General features: G+C 39.2%; 1 protein-coding gene and 2 non-coding genes across 4 annotated transcripts in view; all 3 read right to left on the reverse strand.

Moving 5' to 3' along the window:
• arhgef10 (Rho guanine nucleotide exchange factor (GEF) 10) overlaps nucleotides 1–20,783 on the reverse strand; it is a 60,213-nt gene that overhangs the window by 8,982 nt on the left and 30,448 nt on the right. For both annotated transcript variants that reach the window (XM_042500645.1, XM_042500644.1), the window contains 9 exons: nucleotides 17,686–17,801; nucleotides 15,363–15,490; nucleotides 13,810–13,910; nucleotides 13,296–13,417; nucleotides 11,722–11,808; nucleotides 10,292–10,518; nucleotides 9,076–9,233; nucleotides 4,882–5,024; nucleotides 2,784–2,958 (listed from right to left, as the gene is read on the reverse strand). In XM_042500645.1, the coding sequence (XP_042356579.1) occupies nucleotides 2,784–2,958; nucleotides 4,882–5,024; nucleotides 9,076–9,233; nucleotides 10,292–10,518; nucleotides 11,722–11,808; nucleotides 13,296–13,417; nucleotides 13,810–13,910; nucleotides 15,363–15,490; nucleotides 17,686–17,801 (1,257 nt within the window). The remainder of the gene's footprint in view (nucleotides 1–2,783; nucleotides 2,959–4,881; nucleotides 5,025–9,075; nucleotides 9,234–10,291; nucleotides 10,519–11,721; nucleotides 11,809–13,295; nucleotides 13,418–13,809; nucleotides 13,911–15,362; nucleotides 15,491–17,685; nucleotides 17,802–20,783) is intronic.
• trnai-aau lies at nucleotides 12,258–12,331 on the reverse strand. Its single transcript has one exon. It is a non-coding gene; the product is annotated as a tRNA-Ile (tRNA).
• On the reverse strand, nucleotides 13,162–13,235 carry trnai-aau. Its single transcript has one exon. It is a non-coding gene; the product is annotated as a tRNA-Ile (tRNA).

Consider the following 20,783-nt stretch of genomic DNA (forward strand, 5'->3'; position numbering starts at 1 on the left):
TAATGTCCATGCTGGAGAACACATCCAAGAATTCTAAGAGTGTTACGGAACAATGTCATAAACAACCTACCGTCCCAAGGCAATAATTATAATATATATTAGGGGTGATGTATCCCACCAATACATCGATAAAAATTGAAATAATATTTTTTGTTGTTGTGCTACAACAGGAAACCAGGCACCGCCATCCAAGGATAATCATTAGCAAATGTAATCATAATCATAAATAAACATAAAAAAATGCCATTATTATTACTACTGGTTCTAGTATTATTGTGTACCGCAGTTCTGTGTGTTGTTTGTCCGAGTGGTGTTGCCGTACCCCAGCAGAAGACGTTGCTTCACTGCTGTGGGTACAATCAATGTAAACACTGTGCTATTTCTTTATGTCATTACTTTCTAATATATGAAAAAGTTAAAAAATATGTAATGAATATAATATGAGTGTTACATAGACTATATCATTCCCAATTGTGACAGTTTTTATGAAGTGTTATAAAATTGTCATGAAAGGTTTTTTTCTGTATGCTACCTGTAAGAATAGCAAATAGCAGATAGGTGCACATTCTCAACATACAGCACTGACACTACCAATAATAACACTTCACTTCAGGACATGCAATAAAGGGTAACGATAATGTCAATAGGTCAATTTGAGCTAGAACCGCAATTGTGAAAATAAATACTAGTTTGCTAAAAAAGTGTCAGATATAGTCCCCCTCTAACGCTGACTCCATGGCTACAGCTTTGCACTGTATGATACATATACAAGTTCAATTTCTCAAGTTTTCAGAGCCTCTAAAGCAAATATTTGCCCTGAACAATTTAACTCATCTGGTATCAAACTGTCGGTGGGATATGGCTCATTTGTCTCGCCTCTGACTCTGTTCTGCAGCCTGTTAATGACAGATTTACATCTGCAGTGTCTTACGCAGTCGGAGATCAAAGGTGAGTCATTACAGTGGAATGATGCAAGTGAAGTAAATTGCTCTTCAAAGTAAAGACAAACCACTGTTCTCATCTGAATTACTGCACTCACTGGTAATGTTATATCATGTCTCTTGAAGAGAAAAGTCAACCTTTAGATACTCCTGCAACATGCATAATGCTTTTTCTTTTTAACTCAGATAGGTTTGGATTTGTTTCTCATCACAGTTAATATATTGTGCCAGCATTCTGATCAGTTGAGGTTAATTGTCAGTGGAGAAAGTGTTATTTCTATTTTTTAAGTGATGGATTTTATTAACATAATAGTGAGTTCCAAAACAAGCTCTTGATCTTTGGTCCCATTAATGTTTCAGATGGCTGAGAAATGTTATTTTATACTGAACTCCATTAGCTGAAGTAGTTGCTCAGCTGCAAATATGTGCTATATTTCCATGTGATGTCATAATTCCTGTTGTCTTTTTGGCCAGTTATCAAAAGGATGTCCCATCATTTGTTTTCACAAGTGTTCAAATATGGGCTTGATTTTCTTTTTAGACAGAGCACACAGAGTTTTCTTAAAAATGATATGATGAGGTCGAGCATTTTCTTTCCACAGCACTATGAATAGAGACAAAATGAGAGGTTCCTCATTCACTGTTTGGACAAAAGGAGGACGAGAGTATGACAAATCTGCCATAACAAGAGCTGTCTGGATGAGCACCTACACGGATGTCAGCTAATTACTGACACGTAAGAAAGCACTTTGAAGACATGGCGTCATGGGACCTCCATCGCAGTCCTCAAACTCTGGGCTATATCTGAATAAGTGTGTTTGACGAGATGACCACAAGGTCTGGCATCATAAAAGTGAACAAATGTCCTCTGCAGTTCTTCTTTAGACATTTTGACACTTTGGCGAAAGGTTTTCATCTCAGTCAGGCGTTCAGATCACGTTACTGATTGACACTCAAGGGCAGGCGAACAGAACTGAGAGAGGCGGTGGATGTTGAAGTGGTGAGGGTGGTAAGACCACAGGATCACCATGACTGAATGTGAAACCACAAGGCTCTAAATACTTCAGTGCAGTATATTTTGTTATCAGTTACTGTTTAGAAAATTTTAAACCTCCGGGGATGTATTTCTGGGCACTCTGGAAACAGAATGAGAAGATTCCAACCAGATTTCCTTTGTTTTGTTTTTATCTAGCTTCCATTTAGCCTTCATCTAACAATGTGAGCTGACTAAATTCTGTCTTTTGAATATCTGAACTAAAAACTAGTCAAATCATTTATTAAAGTGTTTATCAACAGAAAAATTGATCCTGGATGATTGACTTTTTATCCAAGTTACTCTCTCACTCTTTACTTTGTGGACTCCTGTTTGAAAGCCTCAAGTTTGGCATTTTAGCCATCGAAAATTTGCATTTTTGGAGTCAGATGTTACCATATTTGGACAAGAAGTTAGTGCTGTGTTGGAGCGAGAGGTGGATCTGTATGAACACCCACAGCAGCCACGCCCATAATTATGTGTAACTTTCCGCCTTTAAAAGATTTAGTCAAGGGAGTTATATAAAATTCACACTCTGTACAGTTGTCATGAAGGAGGAAATAAATTATAGGGATGACAACTGTTTTTATAACAGGCTGTAAATATGTGTAAAGTTTGGCATTTTAGGCTGAGTGTCTGTGGGGGCTGACCTGCTTTTGAAACCAGCTTCAAGTGACCATTAGAGGAACTGCAGTTTTTCCCATTTCTGCTTTAGCTTCATTTTTGGAAGTTCCTGCTTGGTTATTCCTGGTTCTCCTGATATTTGGCAAACTTAATATCTCAGTCTAGAAATGAAAGTTATGTCTTACCAGGCAGTGTATTGTGGACAGGTGTCGCAATGTTTATGTCCTGCAGGTGCTCCAGAGTCTCAGTGTGGAAAAGGCGCAGAGTGGAACCAGAGCTGAAGGCGATCCAGATTCCCACCCCAGCCACCACCATGTGGGACACCACCATGCCCTCTTCCTGATGGGCCTCCAGCTGCCTCTGGACAGGGTAGACAGGACAGGGAGACAGGACTTTTAGCACATTAATAAAGAATCTGGCCTGTGGCAGGCTGTCTACCACCAAAGTAATAATCATGAAGCATGTTGTCAAATATCACAAAGTAAAATCAAAGACCTCTGAGGACTTTTTAGTGGTAATTAGACTAAAACAGAAGTAAAATTGCAAGTAACATGCAGGTGTCATGTTGTAAGTTCAACATGACACCTTAGAGAATGGCCTGAGAAAAAAAATAAAATTAAACAACAAACAAAAATCTCCTAGCAGAAAAACTGAAAATGGTACTCCTTACTCTGTATTAAAGAGTACCCACTAGCATTTAAAGGTAGTATTTGCATGCTGTTCTGTCGCTGATTAACAGTTAATTACCTGATTACCAGCCAATTAGCTATGTAGCACGCAAATTTAAGTTCGCAGTGCACTTAACCCCGATGAAAGTTTGCTTGCTCGACAAGCTCAGGTGCAGGAGATTCTAGCACGGAGTCTTAAATCTTAATTAATCTGGGTTGTTGTTCAAACTTTGTGGCTTTTTTGTTGCAGGTTCAGTCAGTGTGACCGTCTGCCTATGAGACAGCAGTGATGTTAAAAAAATGCTGTCTGTTGCACAAACAGCAGTGTATACCGCTGCTATTGACATTTTAAACCAAGGCTAAACATGACAATGGCTTCAGGGTGAATGTTTGACTGTGCGGTGTTGGCTGTTTGTGACCACGAACTGAAGAACAACTATTTGAAAAGCAATCAACCCACAGAAAGTCTGTCTCAGCCTGTTTAGACTACAGCAGCCCATGCATTGTCTGTGGTTGTAATGTCTGGGACACTGTGATTATGCTTTATCATCCAAATGGAATCACAAGAGTCACATTTCTACAATAGGCTACATAGAATATAAAACAATGGAGGATTTTTGGGCCAAACGCACCAAAGATATTTATTCAGGGCCAATGTCAATATTTCAGAACAAAATTAAATTATATTGAAGTGTAGTCAAAACAGGAAGCACATGTAAGGTAGTATTTACCAATGTTTGATAAGATCTTGTGTATAAATATGAAATAAAATCAACTTTATGAATCAGTTTTCTTTAACTCTTGATTTGCCTGTCTATCATTAGTGTCAACAAGACTCATTCTAAATATATATAAAGTGTCATTTAGAATTCTCAGTGCAAGGAGGACGATAAACTGGGCTTTTTCCATCGCAACCGCTTACATAATCTCACCACACATTGCTTTACATGTAGGTGGAGTTATATTTGGCTAGGGAGAGTCCATTCACAAGTATGTCAGCACAGGGCTCTGGTGAAATGTGGTGATGAGGGATCATGAAATGTAAGTGCAACGCCCTGGATTTTGTTTTATGCACATTTTAACCATTGCCATTTATACTGTACAGTACCTTCTTCCTCTCTGTCTCTCTCTCCTGTTTCACTAACAGTCAGCACTCCCAACTAACTAAGTTCTCAGTGAGGAAAAGAGAGCGAGACAGGCAGGTGGTCTGACATAATGAGCTTAATGAGGCTAAACAGATTATTAGTGAGTGCATGTCACAGGAACGTTGCTATTCCTGGGCCCACTGCAGGTGCTTCCATTCCCGAAACCAGGCCAGAACACACACGCAGGGAATACCATGCATATTCCAGCATACAGAAATAAAAAATCCCAGAAAAGGAAATAAGGCAACTTCATCTATTAGAGGTCCCTATATTTTGACTGCAGTTTACACTCATAATTGCTTCTCTGGAAATATTCCTAATAATTAAATACAAACCTCTGTTTACAATTTTCGCGCACATTTTCAAGGGGAATTTACACCACACATGCAACAATTTGCAAAACCGATCTGTTTATGATGTAGATATTGTATTTAATAGCAATAAAACAGTAACAGAGGGAGGTTACGTACCTCTACACAGTGTGTGAGGGTGCTGATGATGAAGACCTGTCCGCCTGATGAGGCCCAGAGGTGCTCCTCCACAGCCAGCATGGCCTTGACTGGGAGGACCCCCAGTTTCAGCACCTTTGGCTTGTCAGAGCTCCACAAACCATCTGTAACAACAAACACAACACATGCACCTCAGTACTCATTTTAAATATATATTTTTATCATTACTACTGAGTGAGTAAGGTTCTGAATACAATGCATTTCATAGTTCACGTAACATACTCATTGCTTTTCAAGAAATCAAAATTCATGACTGAACCCTGTCTGAATTACTCATCCACAAGGACCCAGCAGTGATCACAGGAGATGCTGCATTCCCTCCCACACAAATGTATACATACTTGCCACATAAATGCACACAGACACACAATCATCAGCCCAAAGACACACAAAAACACATGGGTAACAACGCAGCTATCAAGCAGTCGAGGGTTTGAACACAATACAAAACAAACCACTGCCACAAATATTTGCATGTATACTATAAACACTGTTTTTGAGAATCTATACAGTATCACAAAACATAACACCGTATCACTATTTTTTTACACCTCCACAGAATACATTTTTATTCAGTCTGAAATATAAAAAAGCAGCAGTACAAAGAAACATGGGTTATAACAAACAAATAGTACAGTGCAGTACATCTCCTCTTTTAGCAATATTATGTTCTCTTTTGCAAAGTAAAACCTCTAGACATTTTTCACACGATAGTTGAAGAAGAACAGTTTACACTTCATGTGGAAGACACAATAATAGACACTCTGTCTTTATAACAGTCGCCTGAAAAGGTCATCTGCATTTATGGCTCTGCTAATGCTGGTGGAGTGGCCATTGATGGTTTTCACAGCCTTCACTATGAATATAGATGGGCTGCGAGGCATTAGTCAGAGCCCAGCTCTATCCCACACACACCTCCTACACACTCTGTTCTACATGTGCCTGGGCAGCTACAGTGCCAGCTCTAAACACCCCATGCAGTGCCTTTATAAATACCAACTCATTTCATTTCTACAACCATTATTGGTCTGAAAAACACTTTACATTTGATCAGTTTTCAAACACAAATACTGAATTGTGCATAAGTAAAAAAAAAAAAAAAAAGCCTTCTTTACCGACATGTACTTTTAATTAGAAGGGCCATGAGTTGAATACAGACTTCATTTCCTCCAGATACCGAATTCCCTTAGCTAATCTAGGCCAGGAAGTGAACGAGGCCTCAGCAATAGTGTTTGTTCAGAGAGGGCACAAAGGCGGCTATTGAAGGCAGAGGTGCCATGCAGGGAGAGATGTTTTTTGAGAGGTACAGTAATGACTGGGGAAGTGAGGATAATCTCCCACTGAAGGGGCTAGGTGGGATTAGCATTCCAGCAATGCCATGTGTATATTATTGTAATATTCATACTGTGTAGGTAGATGTGCATGCAAGAAAAAAAAAGAGAAAAAGGAAAGAAGCAGCAGAGAGAAAGAAAAAAAGACAGGAGTGCCAACTTGCAGTCTTATGTAAGTCTGCCTACATCTCTCACTTCTTAAACTGTAGCATTCCTTCATGTCAGTGTCATCTGCAACAAACCACTAATCAGAGCCGCACATCAACCACACGCTGATGAAACAAGCCAATCATTTTTTTTGTCATTTTGACAAAGCTGCTACAAACAACAAATAATGTGCAACACTCTCAACAAGAAAAGAAATATAGATGTTGCAGAAGGGCAGAATAAACGAGAGCTGAGTTTATGGTCTGACTGTCTGGCTGTGACGTGCGACCTTTGCCGAATCATTGCGTCCTTCTTTCTCCATCTCTCGCACAGTCAGTCACAAAAGAAAACAGCAAGCCTGGCAGAATGAGGCTGACCGGCCAGCTTCAGACACTCTGCCTCTACAGCAGGATAGCATTTCCATGCAGGATAACTCAGTAGCTGATGGCTTTAAGGACAAACAACATCCCCGTCTGTTTAGCTATTTCTGATGTCACGTCACTTTTCACAGCGATGGTCCCCTTTGATCAGCTGACAGTTTAACATCAAAGGATATAAGCTGATCATTTTCCTACTTTTGCTTGCTCTCTTCTCTGCAATGTAAATCGTGGGTCTACTTTAAATGCTAATGGGGTACAGGCAGAGCCGTTCACTGCGTTTAAGAACTTGAGCAAGATTACAAAGGGGAAACAGGGAACAGTTTCCCCACCAAACTATACAGGATGACTCATCATTTTAGCACCAGGCATACAGTGTCAATAACAGTGGCAGAGACAGAGCTGTTTATGGGAAGAAACTATTCAAATCAGACTCAAAAGATTCAAGGCCAGGATTTGACACGACAGTGGTGACGAATGATTAACAGCAGCTACTGAAGCTGTTGGAACATTCAGTTACACCAAAGGCCAACACTCGCGTACTCAATGCCAGTGTCTAATAATTGGTGTGCAGAGAATTAAAGAGGAAAAAAGAGGTGATGTGTATCAGAACAAGGAGTAATGAGTAGCTCTGAACATTCCTGAATGGTTACGTATACACAGCACGTTTCTTCCTGGCAAACTGCTGCTCAACTGTGGAATGAGCTAGAATACTTTTGCTCCTGTGTGTCTGTCCTCAGGCCATCATCCATATTCTGTTTCTATCTTTCTCTAACTACAGAGCGACTTAACTGAGCAACAAAGGCTGATATATAGCAGGGACACTAAAAGGGAAAATTCACAGCAAAATCCAAAAATAGCTATTTCTCCTGTTACCCATAGTGCTATTTATCAATCCAGATTGTTCGAGTATGAGACGCCAAGTGTTGGAGATATCAGCAACAGAGATATCTGCCATCTCTCCAATATAATCGAACTAGACAAAACTCAGCTTGTGTTTCTAAAAGCAGCAAAAAAAACTACATTTGAAAAACCCAACAGCAATGTCTCTTTCTAGAATTCATGACCCGATTACTCAAGATAATCCACAGACCTTATTGTGGGCAATTCTATGTAGGAACTATTTTCTTTCTAAAAAACTACACCTGCCCTCTGTATGCATATTGCTATCCGTGTAAAACAGGTAACAACTCAACAACAATTATTTTCAAGGGCAAAGATATATTTTTGATTTGGGTAAGTGTCCCTATCAAAATTCTCCCTTGGAAAAGTTAAAAACTTAATTTGAGTCAGATGAGCGCATGAAGAGAACTGAATATGTGTGACTGAGGTTAATAAAACATGCCTCGAGCAATGGTGGCATCACAGGGTAGTGACAGCAATACTTCTGTTTGACAGCCAAAAATTACAAGGATTCTGTTTCCTCGTGTTCTGAAATATGTACTTATCCTTACCCACACGCACAGAGAAAAGCAGACAAGGACAGAGAAAAACACAAGGACAGAGCGAGGAGGAAGCGAGCAGTCCCTCTGTTTGCACCGCTATGAAAGCCAATAAGAGACAGAACAAAACAGAATGTGAAAGACTGTGGGAAGAGTGCAGCTCAGATCCTCTCCTCCAATGTGTCTGTGCTTGTCAGGGAGGGAAGACATTAAATAGGTCGCAGCCAACAGATTGGATTCTCCCAGACAACCGAGCAAACGGAAACAGAACCTCAGCACAGAGCAGAGGAGACCTCTGACCTCCAGCTACACAGTGAGCCTCTCTGTGTCTTGCACAATAATGGCAACCTGATGACTCAGACAGAAAATATAGCAATTAGAGCAGATGAAAATACAACATTTTTGTGTATTTTCTTCTCGCCAGAATAACCCATGTTACCAAATGTTTCAGCATTGTGACAAATGTTTCTGCCTATAACTGGATAAAGTCATCACACAGTTGCTTTTGGTAAACCGTGACAGCAGAAGTGTCTGAAAAGTTGCTAAATTCAACAAAAATGTTACCAAGTCAGCAACAGTGCTCTCATTCATGACTAATTATGTTTAAGGATGCCAAATTCAGGGCCGACGCAGACTAAATATTGAGGTAAACACTATCAGCCTACATCGTTTTCAAACCAAATCTAATTAACTCAGTGAATGCATTTCTGTTTCACACAAAAACAGTGATTTAACCTTGTAATTGCCCTAATTATAGCCGTTTAACAGTATCAACAAACATTACATAGGGTGAATTGTGAGACTATAACAGAAGAGACACACAAATTGAAGAGTCACCTCTCCTGCTAAAACACACACCTTGGGATCTGGAGTAGACCGCCACAGAGCCGCTGACCAGGCCAACGTACAGACAGTGTTTCTTATAGACCAAGCTGGTGACGGTGGACTTGTCCGGGGTGAAGAAATGTTGCAGACGTACTTTCTTGGACCGCTGGCTGCTCTTATACACAATGATGCTGAACAGGAGTGGAGAAAAAATTAGAACAAATGTAATACAATGTGCTCTTTGATATACTAACTGTATGCTATCGAGAACATTCTGACAGTAGATGCAGTTGCAGAGATCATTGCTTTCAGTTTTTCAGTATTTTGTGGCGTTTGTGGGACACATTATGGAGTGTTGTGGTGAAAGTGAACAGTATTTGACGCTTTTATTGGTACCTGCAAGATTTAAATTTAATTCTATAATTTTTTCCGAAAAGTCAGTTCATTTTAATCATACCCATTTTGTCGCAGAAACATGTGAAACATAGTCAAGAACCCATGTGGGAGCTTTTTGTGATAAATTTATTGATTGTCCCATAACCTGGTTTATCAAATTATTAATAGGGCTAAACACCTGATCAGCATATTTCTGAAATTGCAATGTGGCCAAGTGCAAAGGAAAATATGTCACAACATCATACCATTATAAATGAAGTATTGTGGTACTACAGAGATGCCCTGACCTACAAAACATATTCCAGAAATGCTTGTTTGGTATAAACCCGACAAAAACATATAATAATTTTTATACTTTTTAAAAGTGAAAATGAAATCCAAAAATTACCATTCCAACAAAAATCACCACTTATATTGCATTTGCAATATCTGCCAAAGTAATCAAAATGTGATTTTTTGGGAATATTGGACAGTCCTACAATTAAAAGAGTGCTTTTTGACAACCTGTAAAAGAGAAAGTCCTAACCTGCTGATTGAAGAACATACCAGATGGAAACAGCAATGGTATTTTGAATGTTACAATGCATTAAGGTCCACTGAAGTTAGTGGACAAATACCATAAAAAGTATACTGACCACTAAGCTGAATCTCTCTCTGAAAAACTCTGGTGCAAAATGAGTAATCTTGAAGGTGCCTTTGTTCCTTTATTCTGACATTTGCAATTGATGTATGTAGAATTTAAATCTAACATTCATCATTTATGGATGCATAATCCAAAAACTATCTTTTATTAAAAAGTAAGACATTAAAAGATACAAAAGACACATTTTTGTAAGTACACTTTGTGCTATACCTGCCCTCCTCCATGCCCAGACAGACACTGGGAGATTCACTGGCTTTCGCTGTGGGGACATGGCTGTTTTCAGGGACCTTCTCACCGTTCTCCTGGGGTTGCTCTGCAGGGACATAGGCCATGCAGAGGATACGGGACTCAACATTGAAACACTCTGTCACCTTTGGGCTGGAGCTCTGCATGGTCACTATGGATATCTGGCCCATCTGGTTGGTGCAACTTGCAACCTGAACAAAGACACAGAAACCATTTGTTTTAGGGATTCTATCACTGATTTATGCAGATGGTTTACTACCGATAAATAGAAGATTTAGCCAGTTAAGACTGTGCAGCTTTCTAAGGGACACCCAGCAAAGAAAGCGCAGTAAAAGTACAAGAAAGCAAACAACACCTTCCAAATAAGCATACAACTAAAGTACTCTTTTAAGTATGCAGCAAAGAATGTCATACTAGGGAATTTAAAGGAAAAATCTAATGAGTTAAACTATGTAAAAACATCCACATTTCAGTTTAACATCTTTCAGCAACAGTATATATATTACCTCACTGTTAAAATAACTAGCTCAAATGATGTTTATTTCTTTAACAGACCCAAGGTTTTTTCCTGATGGTTGAAAACACTGCATTAGCAATGATTACCATGGTTATGACAGTCATTGTTTATTTTGAGAATAACTTAAGGACTGCAGCTATCATTTTCAAACCCAGATTGTTTTCCTCAAGGGTACATTAGACATTTTAATTGATAAACAGCAAAAACTTACCATCTGTTCAGCTGACACATTAGAGTGAAAAACAGCTCTCTGCCAAAACTAAGAGTCAGACTCACTGACAGGAAAGCTTAAATAATCTTAGCTGTTGGAAAAAAGGAGGACCATTTGCTAAAAGACACCCATGAGTTTTTGTTCTTGCTCTGGGTTGAAAAGTCCACATTGCTGTAAGTAGCCACTATAAACCTTGCAATAATATCCAGTTGACTTATTTTAAATCACTTCTTTAAACCCATTTTTACCAACTTGCTGTTATGTGACGTCGTCTTTTTATTTATTTTACTTATTTTATTCATGTTTTATCTGAAATAGATTTTAGATTTCCCGAGTAGATTTTCTTTTTTGTGTTTTTTTTTTGCTTTTACTGCTTTTGTTGTTTTTGATCTTTTTGTTTGTATCATTTTATATTGACATCTTGCATTATTTTGTTTTAATTATCCTATCTCTACCCTAGTTTTGTCTTGCTTGTGTTCAGCAGGTCTTTTTGGCTTTCTCTTGTTGTATTGCCTTTTATACATCCCATTTCTGCTTTTGCTTTGCTCTTTTTTCAAAGCTGTTATATAAATAAAGTTGTTATTATTATTATCAATTTTGTGTAGTTGTTGCAATGTAAAATAACACAGTGCTTGTTTTGTGAGCAATGTTTGAAGAATGTCTCACCCAGACACAGCCATGGCCCACGATGGGAGTATCTGCAGTGCTCTCTGTGTTGATGTGGGGCTCTGGATTATGAACAGCACATTCCACCTATCACAGAACAGGGTGAAATTAGAGAGGGTGATACAGACATAAGTTCAGACGAGTAATAAGTCATTGTGTAGGAATTCACAGAGTGAACAAAACTGGTGTTTTCCTGATCCTAGTTAGTGTCGATTACTGTCAACATTAAAAACTGAAAAATATCTCAGAGTGATTCAGACCTGAAGGAACTAATCCACATGCCCTAACCCGCAAGTGCACCCTTTGAGGCCAGTCATTCTTTTCTTTGCTGGTCAGTGCTGACAGCTGTAGAGGAGCTGCTGACTTATGGGGGAGAGTGAGAATTTTGGTAGACATTCTGAGAGATACACACAATCTACATTACTGTCACATTTTCAGCCAGCGTCCAACATCATGGACAAAACCTATTACATGCCAACTCTTCTCAACACAACTGTTTAGGGGGGTCTATATGTGTTACCAACCTCAAAACCAAGTGGCCCGTACGGGGATCGAACCCGCGACCTTGGCGTTATTAGCACCACGCTCTAACCAACTGAGCTAACCGGCCACACATGTGCACAGTTTTTCAGATCATGTGAGTCCATGCTATTTACATAGTGTAAGATGACTCCATTCCACAAGCCAGTGGCATGTAGTGGTGTCCAGCTGCAATGTATAGATAGATATATAAATATGCAGGGACATTAGGAAGACTTCAGTCTAATTTGGCTGTTTGTCAGTGGAGAAAATTGTTTATTTTAAACATGAAAATACACTATGTGTGCAGCTTTATTTATTCATTAAATTTGTTTGAATTGCCGGGTCTATTTGTTTTGGAGAAAAAGACCTCTGTGGATCATTTGGTGCCTGGTAAACACCTCCTGAATGTCTGGATCAGAAGTAAGGTCAATGTCTGAGTTGAAATCTGTCAGTGGAGCAAGGATGTTGTAGAAACTAAGGCATTTAACACCAGCAGTAAATCCTTTAATAGCTCTTTCGTTATTTACCACTTTTCACTGCCAGAGGTGGTAAAATGTCTTAAATACGTGCCATAATGTTAACTTTGGCCCATATGGAAATCGAACCCATGACCTTAGTGTTATTAGCATCACGCTCTAACCAACTGAACTAACTGGCCCCATTATTCACTAACAACAGATTTAATTCATTAATTATTTAATACTAATACTAATATCACTTTGCTTATGGTACATGCCTGAGTTGCAGTCTGATGCCCACACGGTTTACTTTTTTGCTTGCGGATGAAGGATATTTTAGAAACTGCGGCTTTTCTACATCAGTAGTAAATCAATTATAACGATCATCTCACATCTTATGTTCTATTTTATGCTATCTATACTGGTGCATTGTTCTAGGTCTGTGCCATAATGTCACCATTGGCCCGTACGGGGATCGAACCCGCGACCTTGGCGTTATTAGCACCACGCTCTAACCAACTGAGCTAACCGGCCCATGTATGCCTAGGTCTTGCCTTTATTCAAAAACGGTTATAGAAAAGGAGAATGTCTGACCTTAAACTCCTGGAGTTTCGACATGACAACAGGCATTTGTCGTAGCAGGAGAGGGTGCTTCTGCTTTTTGATCTGATTCCCATCATCCTCTGCAAAGAACCAGCCCTGCAGGTTGTCCTCCTCTGATGTAAAGCACACACACACACTCCATTCATTAATGTATAATATGCATTAAGTGATTTTAAACTGCAAGTTATCTGTCTGCAGAATAAGAGACGTCAGAAGTCACACTGTAAAACTAAAATAACCATCTTGTTGATAATTACTTCAAAACATCATTTAGTTTTTCTCATAAGATTTGGTCATAATAAGCTGTTAACCTCACACCAACCTCACATTTACTAGCCTGTAATGTCTGTAATGTTTGCAGTGGATTGAAGACACACATATACCAGCATGTCAATAAAGTGAATTGTCATATTATATATGTATAAATGCACTTATACACTATTAAAATGGTAAAAACCTATTATGCAACAGAAACAGTGGTATACTGCCAGAGAGCGTACTGTACCTAGAGCCAGCTTTGCCATCTGCAAGTTACTGATCCATGACTGTTTGATGGCTGGGCTGAGAGTATTAAACACTGCGCTGAAGTAAGTGGGTTTACCCGACCTGCCAGGAGAGAGGATAAAACACAAACACTAGTTATTAGAAAGATTAAAGCAAATTCCAACCTTTATGCTTTTAAATCTATATCACAAGATATACGATCAATATATTTCAGGAGATATTTTGTGGAAAACTCTTTTCAGTGCCTTAACTTTTTCTCATTGTCTTTCTGGAGTTACTATGAATATTTTTCAAGCTATATGTGATAAATCAGCACAACAGCAACACACTGGACAGGAGAGCAGAATTCATAACTGCAGACTACTGCACTTTTGATATCATAAGACAGAATAATAACAACAATGTTTTTATAATTTCTGTTAAATACAGAAAAAAATATCTTATCTGTATCAGACTACAATTTCACACCCGTGCACTTTAAAATATGTAAAGTTCATATTTAACCACATAAAAGTCATCACATGGAGCTTTTAACTACTCATGTTGCAGAATCAGCTTATGAGCCACACAGTATTTGTACACCAAATGTGAGACATGCTTTAACAAGATTGTACTGAATGATAAATGTACCGCGAGAGGTATCAACACAGAGCCTGAATTTGCTTCCACATGTAAGCAGTCATGTTTGAATAATCTTGCTTGGAACTTTTACAGTAATATATAGTCAAAAGAAAAGTGCTCTGTCTGGGTTAAGTCTCAGCCAAGGGGTACGTGATGAGTCTGCTTATTCAATGCTGACTGACTAGACAGACTGTGACAGAAATGCGATAGAAGTCAAAGTCAATTATCGCTTCTGTCAGCAGCTCATGTCGTCATTATGTGTGTGTGAGTGAGTGAGTGTGTGCGTGTGTGTGTGTGTTGGGGTCCTGTCTGAAATACATTACTCCTGTCACTGGTTGACGGTGAGAAGTGCTCTGTTTTGTGTGCTTTGTGATTTAGGGATCAGGGAGGAATGATAGAGGCACAGCTGTGTTTCCAAACATACCCGTGGATAATCTCACCAGCTAAGTGTAGCGGGGATGAGGGATAGAGTGAGGAAGTGAAAGAGAAAGAGAAGCGAAAGGCAGTTCTGGTTCCAGAGAGACAGTGTGTGAAAAACCAAAACAAGGTACACTCTTGGGGGACCACGTGCAGACTGTAATAGTTTGTTACACACTATGTGTGACATGAGCATTTGTGCTGAGCAACAGCTGCAGCACCGGGTAGCCTTTGGCTGCAAACACTGATGCACATTTCCTCCCCTGAGAGTCATGCCTCAGATTAGAGCTGGTGGAGAAACTTGTTTATCCAAACACTCAAATGTGCTCTAATACTCTGCCTTAAAGCTACAGACATGGGACAGAAGGAGAAAGCAGGATAAAAAGGGATAAAGACCAACCAAGGATAAAAAAGGGCAAGGACCGAGACTTTAGACTGTTAAAATGTTATGTGCTGTCTGTATGAAAAATTAATTAAAGCTTAAGAGGTGTGTGTATCTGTGTGTAAAACACAAACTTGTCATGTTTGCCAGGCAGCTGGAGTTGGATCCTACACCGGTCAGCTGCCCTGATCTCCTCCTCCTTCTTCATGATCAGCCTCTGGAGACCTGATACCCAATCCTGAGCCACTGTGGGGTTTACATTCTGTACACAAGGATATTGGAGCAATAGAAAATGAAAAAAGAAGAAAACACAAAGAGAAAGAGAGTCGTCATATTATGGGAAAATGAGTGTCAAGAAAGAAATGTTTAGGGATGGGTACAATAGGAAAAGGAATAAAATAAATATACTGCAGAGCATTTAAACCTTGTTGAAAAAACACATATTTTTTTCTTACACATGAGTGACACATGAAAGAAAAACCTGCCACTGTAATGCAATCCAATAAGTTACATTCACATAATACTGAGGCTGCAATGTGAGGTGTTTTTTGTATCAAATCTGTGCCCTCTTCAAAGCTAGCCTCCATTGACAGTAAAACAGTAATTTTACTTGCTGAGCACAGGAGCTGCTAGTCTACCACTGCCTCAAAGGGTAGTTTGTATTTTGTAAATGTGTCACTTTGGTGAATACAATTTAAAACACCAAAGCCGCACAATAACCCAAAACAAACTGATTGTTTGAGGCAGCGGTAACCCAGCAGCTCCTGTGTTCAGAGAGGTAAAATTACTGTTTTTGTCAATTAAGCCTGGCTTTAAGAAAGAACAAATAAGTTTCAATCTTGAATAGAATAGAATAGAGTTGTCTGTTTACGACTAGATAATTGAGACTTGGATTATACTGCACGAGTTGAGTGAGAGTTTGTAAACAGATGTTTTAAGATAGTTTTGCTATTGTTAAATGCAACCCCCTATGACTTAAATTCATCAAGAATGTACTCCACCTTTGGAATCTTCATTCATCTGAGACGTGAGATATTCAGGTTTTAACTCGCAGATTCAATGCAACGCAGTAATTAATATACAAATGGTCAATTGGGGGGTGAAGTATTCCTTTAAAGTGTCATCACTAATTTGAAGGATATCTTCAAAAAGGAATGAAGAACATTTCAGTATATCTATTATTAGAAAAGAGTCTCTATCATTTAGGTAATGAAATTTAGAGATGACCTCTCCATCCCTCCCTCCATCTCTGGGACACATGTCTCTCTGAGAGCTTCTCTGTTCACTTTGCCTCCCACTCGGCTTCTGACAGACCTACCACCACAGCACAAACACAGCCTCACACACATTCATGCTGTGCTGTGCAAACTAAGCCTCCATCCCAACAGCACAGACAGGCTTGTGTATGTGTGTGTGTGGCCACATCATATGACAGGCTTGAATGGTGCAAATCAAGTCTTAAGAGACTCCTTGTCTCCCAGAGACAAATTGCCCACGCCGGCACATTCCACAGCTTAAACATTATATGTCTTCATAACAGCCCAGCCCTTATGGACCTCTGAGGGAAAACACAATGAATGAGATTTTTAAAGTCCTGAGGTACACAGAAGGAACATTTGTCTCTGTCAACTTTTGGCAAGCTTTCAAGAATATTAAAGGCAGAAGAACTATTTAAACTCATATATAGCCAGGATATCAGTAGTACTCAATTATTCATAGCAAATTTAAATGATGATGAGTCTTAATTCTTTGTGATGACTTCAATTTTTTTTTTTTACATGATTATTTTTCCAATACTTTCCCTTCAGACTTGCTTCATCTTGCTGGTTCAATGAAACTGTTGGTCTGTCTTTGTCTTGCTTGGAGATGCCTCCTCCTCTAATACTCTTATCTTTTGTGGGGTCCCCCAGGGATCTATTCTAGGACCCCTTCTGTTTACCATACACATGCCACCCCTAGGGCAAATATTGCATAGACATTGTATAGACTTTCATTGCTGTTCAACTATATGCAACTGCATGTCCCTTTAAAGCATGACACCACAGATGTTTCTTGCTTTATGTCCTATTTAACTGAAATCAGGTATTGCATGACCAAGAATTTCCTACACCTGAATGACTTCAAATCAGAAATAATTATATCGATTCCAGCTCTATTTCCACTGTCTTGTAGTCTGAGTGCACTCCTATGTCGAAAAAGGGGCTCCCTATGAGCCTGACCACTGTTTAAGGACCTCTAAGAAAGCTCTACTGATGGTCCCAAAATCTCAACTTGTCACTAAAGATGAACAGCCTTTTACTGTCGTGCTTTGTGATTTTGTTTTTTAAAGGTGCTATAAATATAAAGTTATTTTTATAAAGTTATTATTCACTCAAGTGACAGTAAAGACAAGAAATATATTCAGTTCAACTTATGTAATTTTCTATCAGTTCTTATGTTTACCGCAGAATACAGTACCTGGTAGTTGCCTTTGAGGCTACTGATCATGCCGGAGATCTGGTTGACCAAGCTGAGATCATGGATTAGGTTCTGCAGATCTTGGTATAACTGACCAGGGCCCATGTACAGCTTGTCTGCACAGAAGCACAAAACAGAAAAATATTTATAAAAAAGCTACTGACTTTTCAATTATTCACATTATTTACACCCCAAATAAACTTGCAGTGGATGTGAAGCTATACTGCCTGTTCAGAAACAAAAAGTTCAAATTAGTGTTTTTGTTACAAAGCTATAATTCACGTTTTTAACTCGCAGATGGCATTGACTCATAGATACAAAATTCCATGCATACAAAACTGAGAGGCAGTGTGTAAATTGAGCTGAGGCTTAAAAAGCTGCAACAGTAACCTTATAGAAAGTTGGACACACATGCAGCAATGACTGAAGCCAGTCTGATGAGAGAGGCAGTTAAAATTGGACGAACAAAGATCAATAAAGGCCAATCAGTCAGTTTCCCACGAGGAGCAGTGACAGCTTTGCAAACTTGGCAGTGATTTTCACCAGTGTGCTCGCTTGTTCACAAGAACACTAAAATGTTAGCTTTCAGAGGCCATGCAAATATTGCATTTTTCCAGGTCAGCATATATCATCATTTCTCTTTTTTACTTGTGAAAGTACTGTATTTATGCTGCAGTAGGTATGCTGTTGGATATTTGTCTAGTCATTATTGCACTTGTACTCAGAACATCAAACCTGATGATCCTGTGATGTAATGAGAGCAGTTGCTGTGTTGCTATTCTTTATCAAAAGGAAACAACGGTTTGCTTTGTGTGCACTGCTGCACAGCACACAACCCCATTGCTCATCAAAGGTTTGGCAGGCCTTTTCCTCTTTATCTCACTCGCTCTCTCTCTCTCATACACACACACACACACACACACACACACACATACATACACACACACAAAATCATAAAGATATTCATGAGGAATAGCTTGTGCAGAGCAGAGGGGGAATGCCTGTCTGTTGGACAAAATTGTCAACAGAAAAGTTATTGAGGTCATTCGATCAAATGGTTCAATTAAAATGTACGGGGCTCTTTCAAATTAAAAGCAAACTGTAAACATGTTAGTGCACTCAACATTAACCATTCAGAGTGTGCATCGGTGAACAAACAGTTAAATTGCATCAGGGTCTCTGGCACCAACATGACTTTGTTCGCTTCTGCCATTCCGCTTTCTCTTCTCCCTTTTCTTCTCTTCCTCCTCCTCTTCTTCTACAATAGTCACAGTCTGCCTGGTGCTTCAACTCCATGGCAACCCAGCAAAGTGCTCTGCTGAAAGTCTCGCTGACTGGGAATCCAGGGGACATTTTACCCCTGTTGTGCACTGCCAAAATCAGCATTTGTAGGTGGTCTCTGGGAGTAGAGCTCTAATATGTCTCCCTCTGAATTTGTACACAGGAGGCTGCTCACAGACACAGAAATTCTCCATCGGATCTTACACAGCAATGAACATCCCCTCACACAGAAGCACACACTGATCACAGCAGGCCTCCAGTAGTGTATATGGGTTTTGGATTTCATTGATGTTTTCATGGTCAGTGACCTCTTAATGTATTTCATTCATGTCACTGGATCAAATCACAGCCACCCTTCAATAGATCTGTAGGTGAGGTTATAGGTAAATTATGAACGAGTGAGAAATGCATTGCACTGTTGTTACAATATTTTTGTTTTTCATTTCAACTATCTGCTTTTTCAGATGGAGCTGCATGCAATTTTCATGGCTCATCTGTCTCAGCAGAGGCTGACACACAAGGGGTCGAATTCAGGTCAGGGCAGAATTGCTGAATAAACCTCTCATACTTGCTCTATGGTGTGTAATGCTTGGAGCAAATACAACTACAACAGTTCATTTACAGCCAGTATCATATGATAAGAGTGCTATCTTAGATACTGGTATTGTTTAATAACAAAGAAAGTGATTGAACTACATATTTTGCAATATCACTGTGCATGACTTGAAATTAAATCAAACAGGCATGTCATTTGAATCTAAATTATCTTTTAATAACAAGCCCTGTAAACTGTATGATGGGTGTTTGTGGCCTCTTTTTCTACCATATTTTTGCTGTATCTGTATTTAAGGGACGACACCCAAGTGTAAACAGTAAAAACTTTAATAATTAGATAACACCATGAATCTTCCCTAGTTGATTACTTAGACTAAAACTAACCGATTTGCAAATATTTCCAGAACAATAATCTGAACACTGGATAGAGCCAGGTCCAAAATTTTATGTTCAAATATTCAAATGAGGCATTGTCTAACTGAATATGCAGTTTTTGCATATATTTCCAGTACAGAAATCTGAACTAATAAACATCTTAATGTGTGTTTTGGCATTTTTCTTTTGACTAGTCTGAAAAAAGACAAGTTATGGAAACAAAATAACCCCAAATCTCAAAAATTGATCAGTGTATGAAAAAGACAACAATCTTTTCATCTGCAGCGTCTTGCCTCACTAGTTCAAATAATAACACGCATCTAAATTGACCATCCCCACAGACAGAACAGGCACTGTGTAACTCATTTCAACCCGAGTCCAACTTCCTGAATGGCTCTTTGTGAGAGTGCCAAATGCCACGAGTTTTCTAACAAAACAGGCTTGGCAGCATCATAGGAAACACACCAGTCATCCCAGCAGTTACACACTTCCTAAAAACAAACAATATATCTACAAATTACATATTGACTGTTAGCTGCAGGATAATGTAACGGGCCGCATGCAGTGTGGTGAGGAGCTAAGCAGAAAGACACGAAAAGAGGTGACATCATATGCTGGAAAGCCTTTTCTTTGTCTTCTTGCAGCCTGGTCGCCGAGCTGCTTTTGGCCGCACACAGTTGACTGAGGAACAATTGTTTCCACTTGTTAAAAGTTCCTGGACAATGCGCACATTTGTATGCTCACACGTATTGCCAAAGACACACAGAGAGGTGCAGTTGATTGGGGAATAACTAAATCAGAGCGAGGAAACTGAGTGAAAGTCAGAAACTTACTGACGTATAATACAATTCAGTCCTTTTTGTAATAACAAAACAATATATTTGAGA

This window comes from Plectropomus leopardus, chromosome 14 (assembly GCF_008729295.1).
Source record: "Plectropomus leopardus isolate mb chromosome 14, YSFRI_Pleo_2.0, whole genome shotgun sequence".
Classification (NCBI taxonomy): Eukaryota; Metazoa; Chordata; class Actinopteri; order Perciformes; family Serranidae; genus Plectropomus; species Plectropomus leopardus.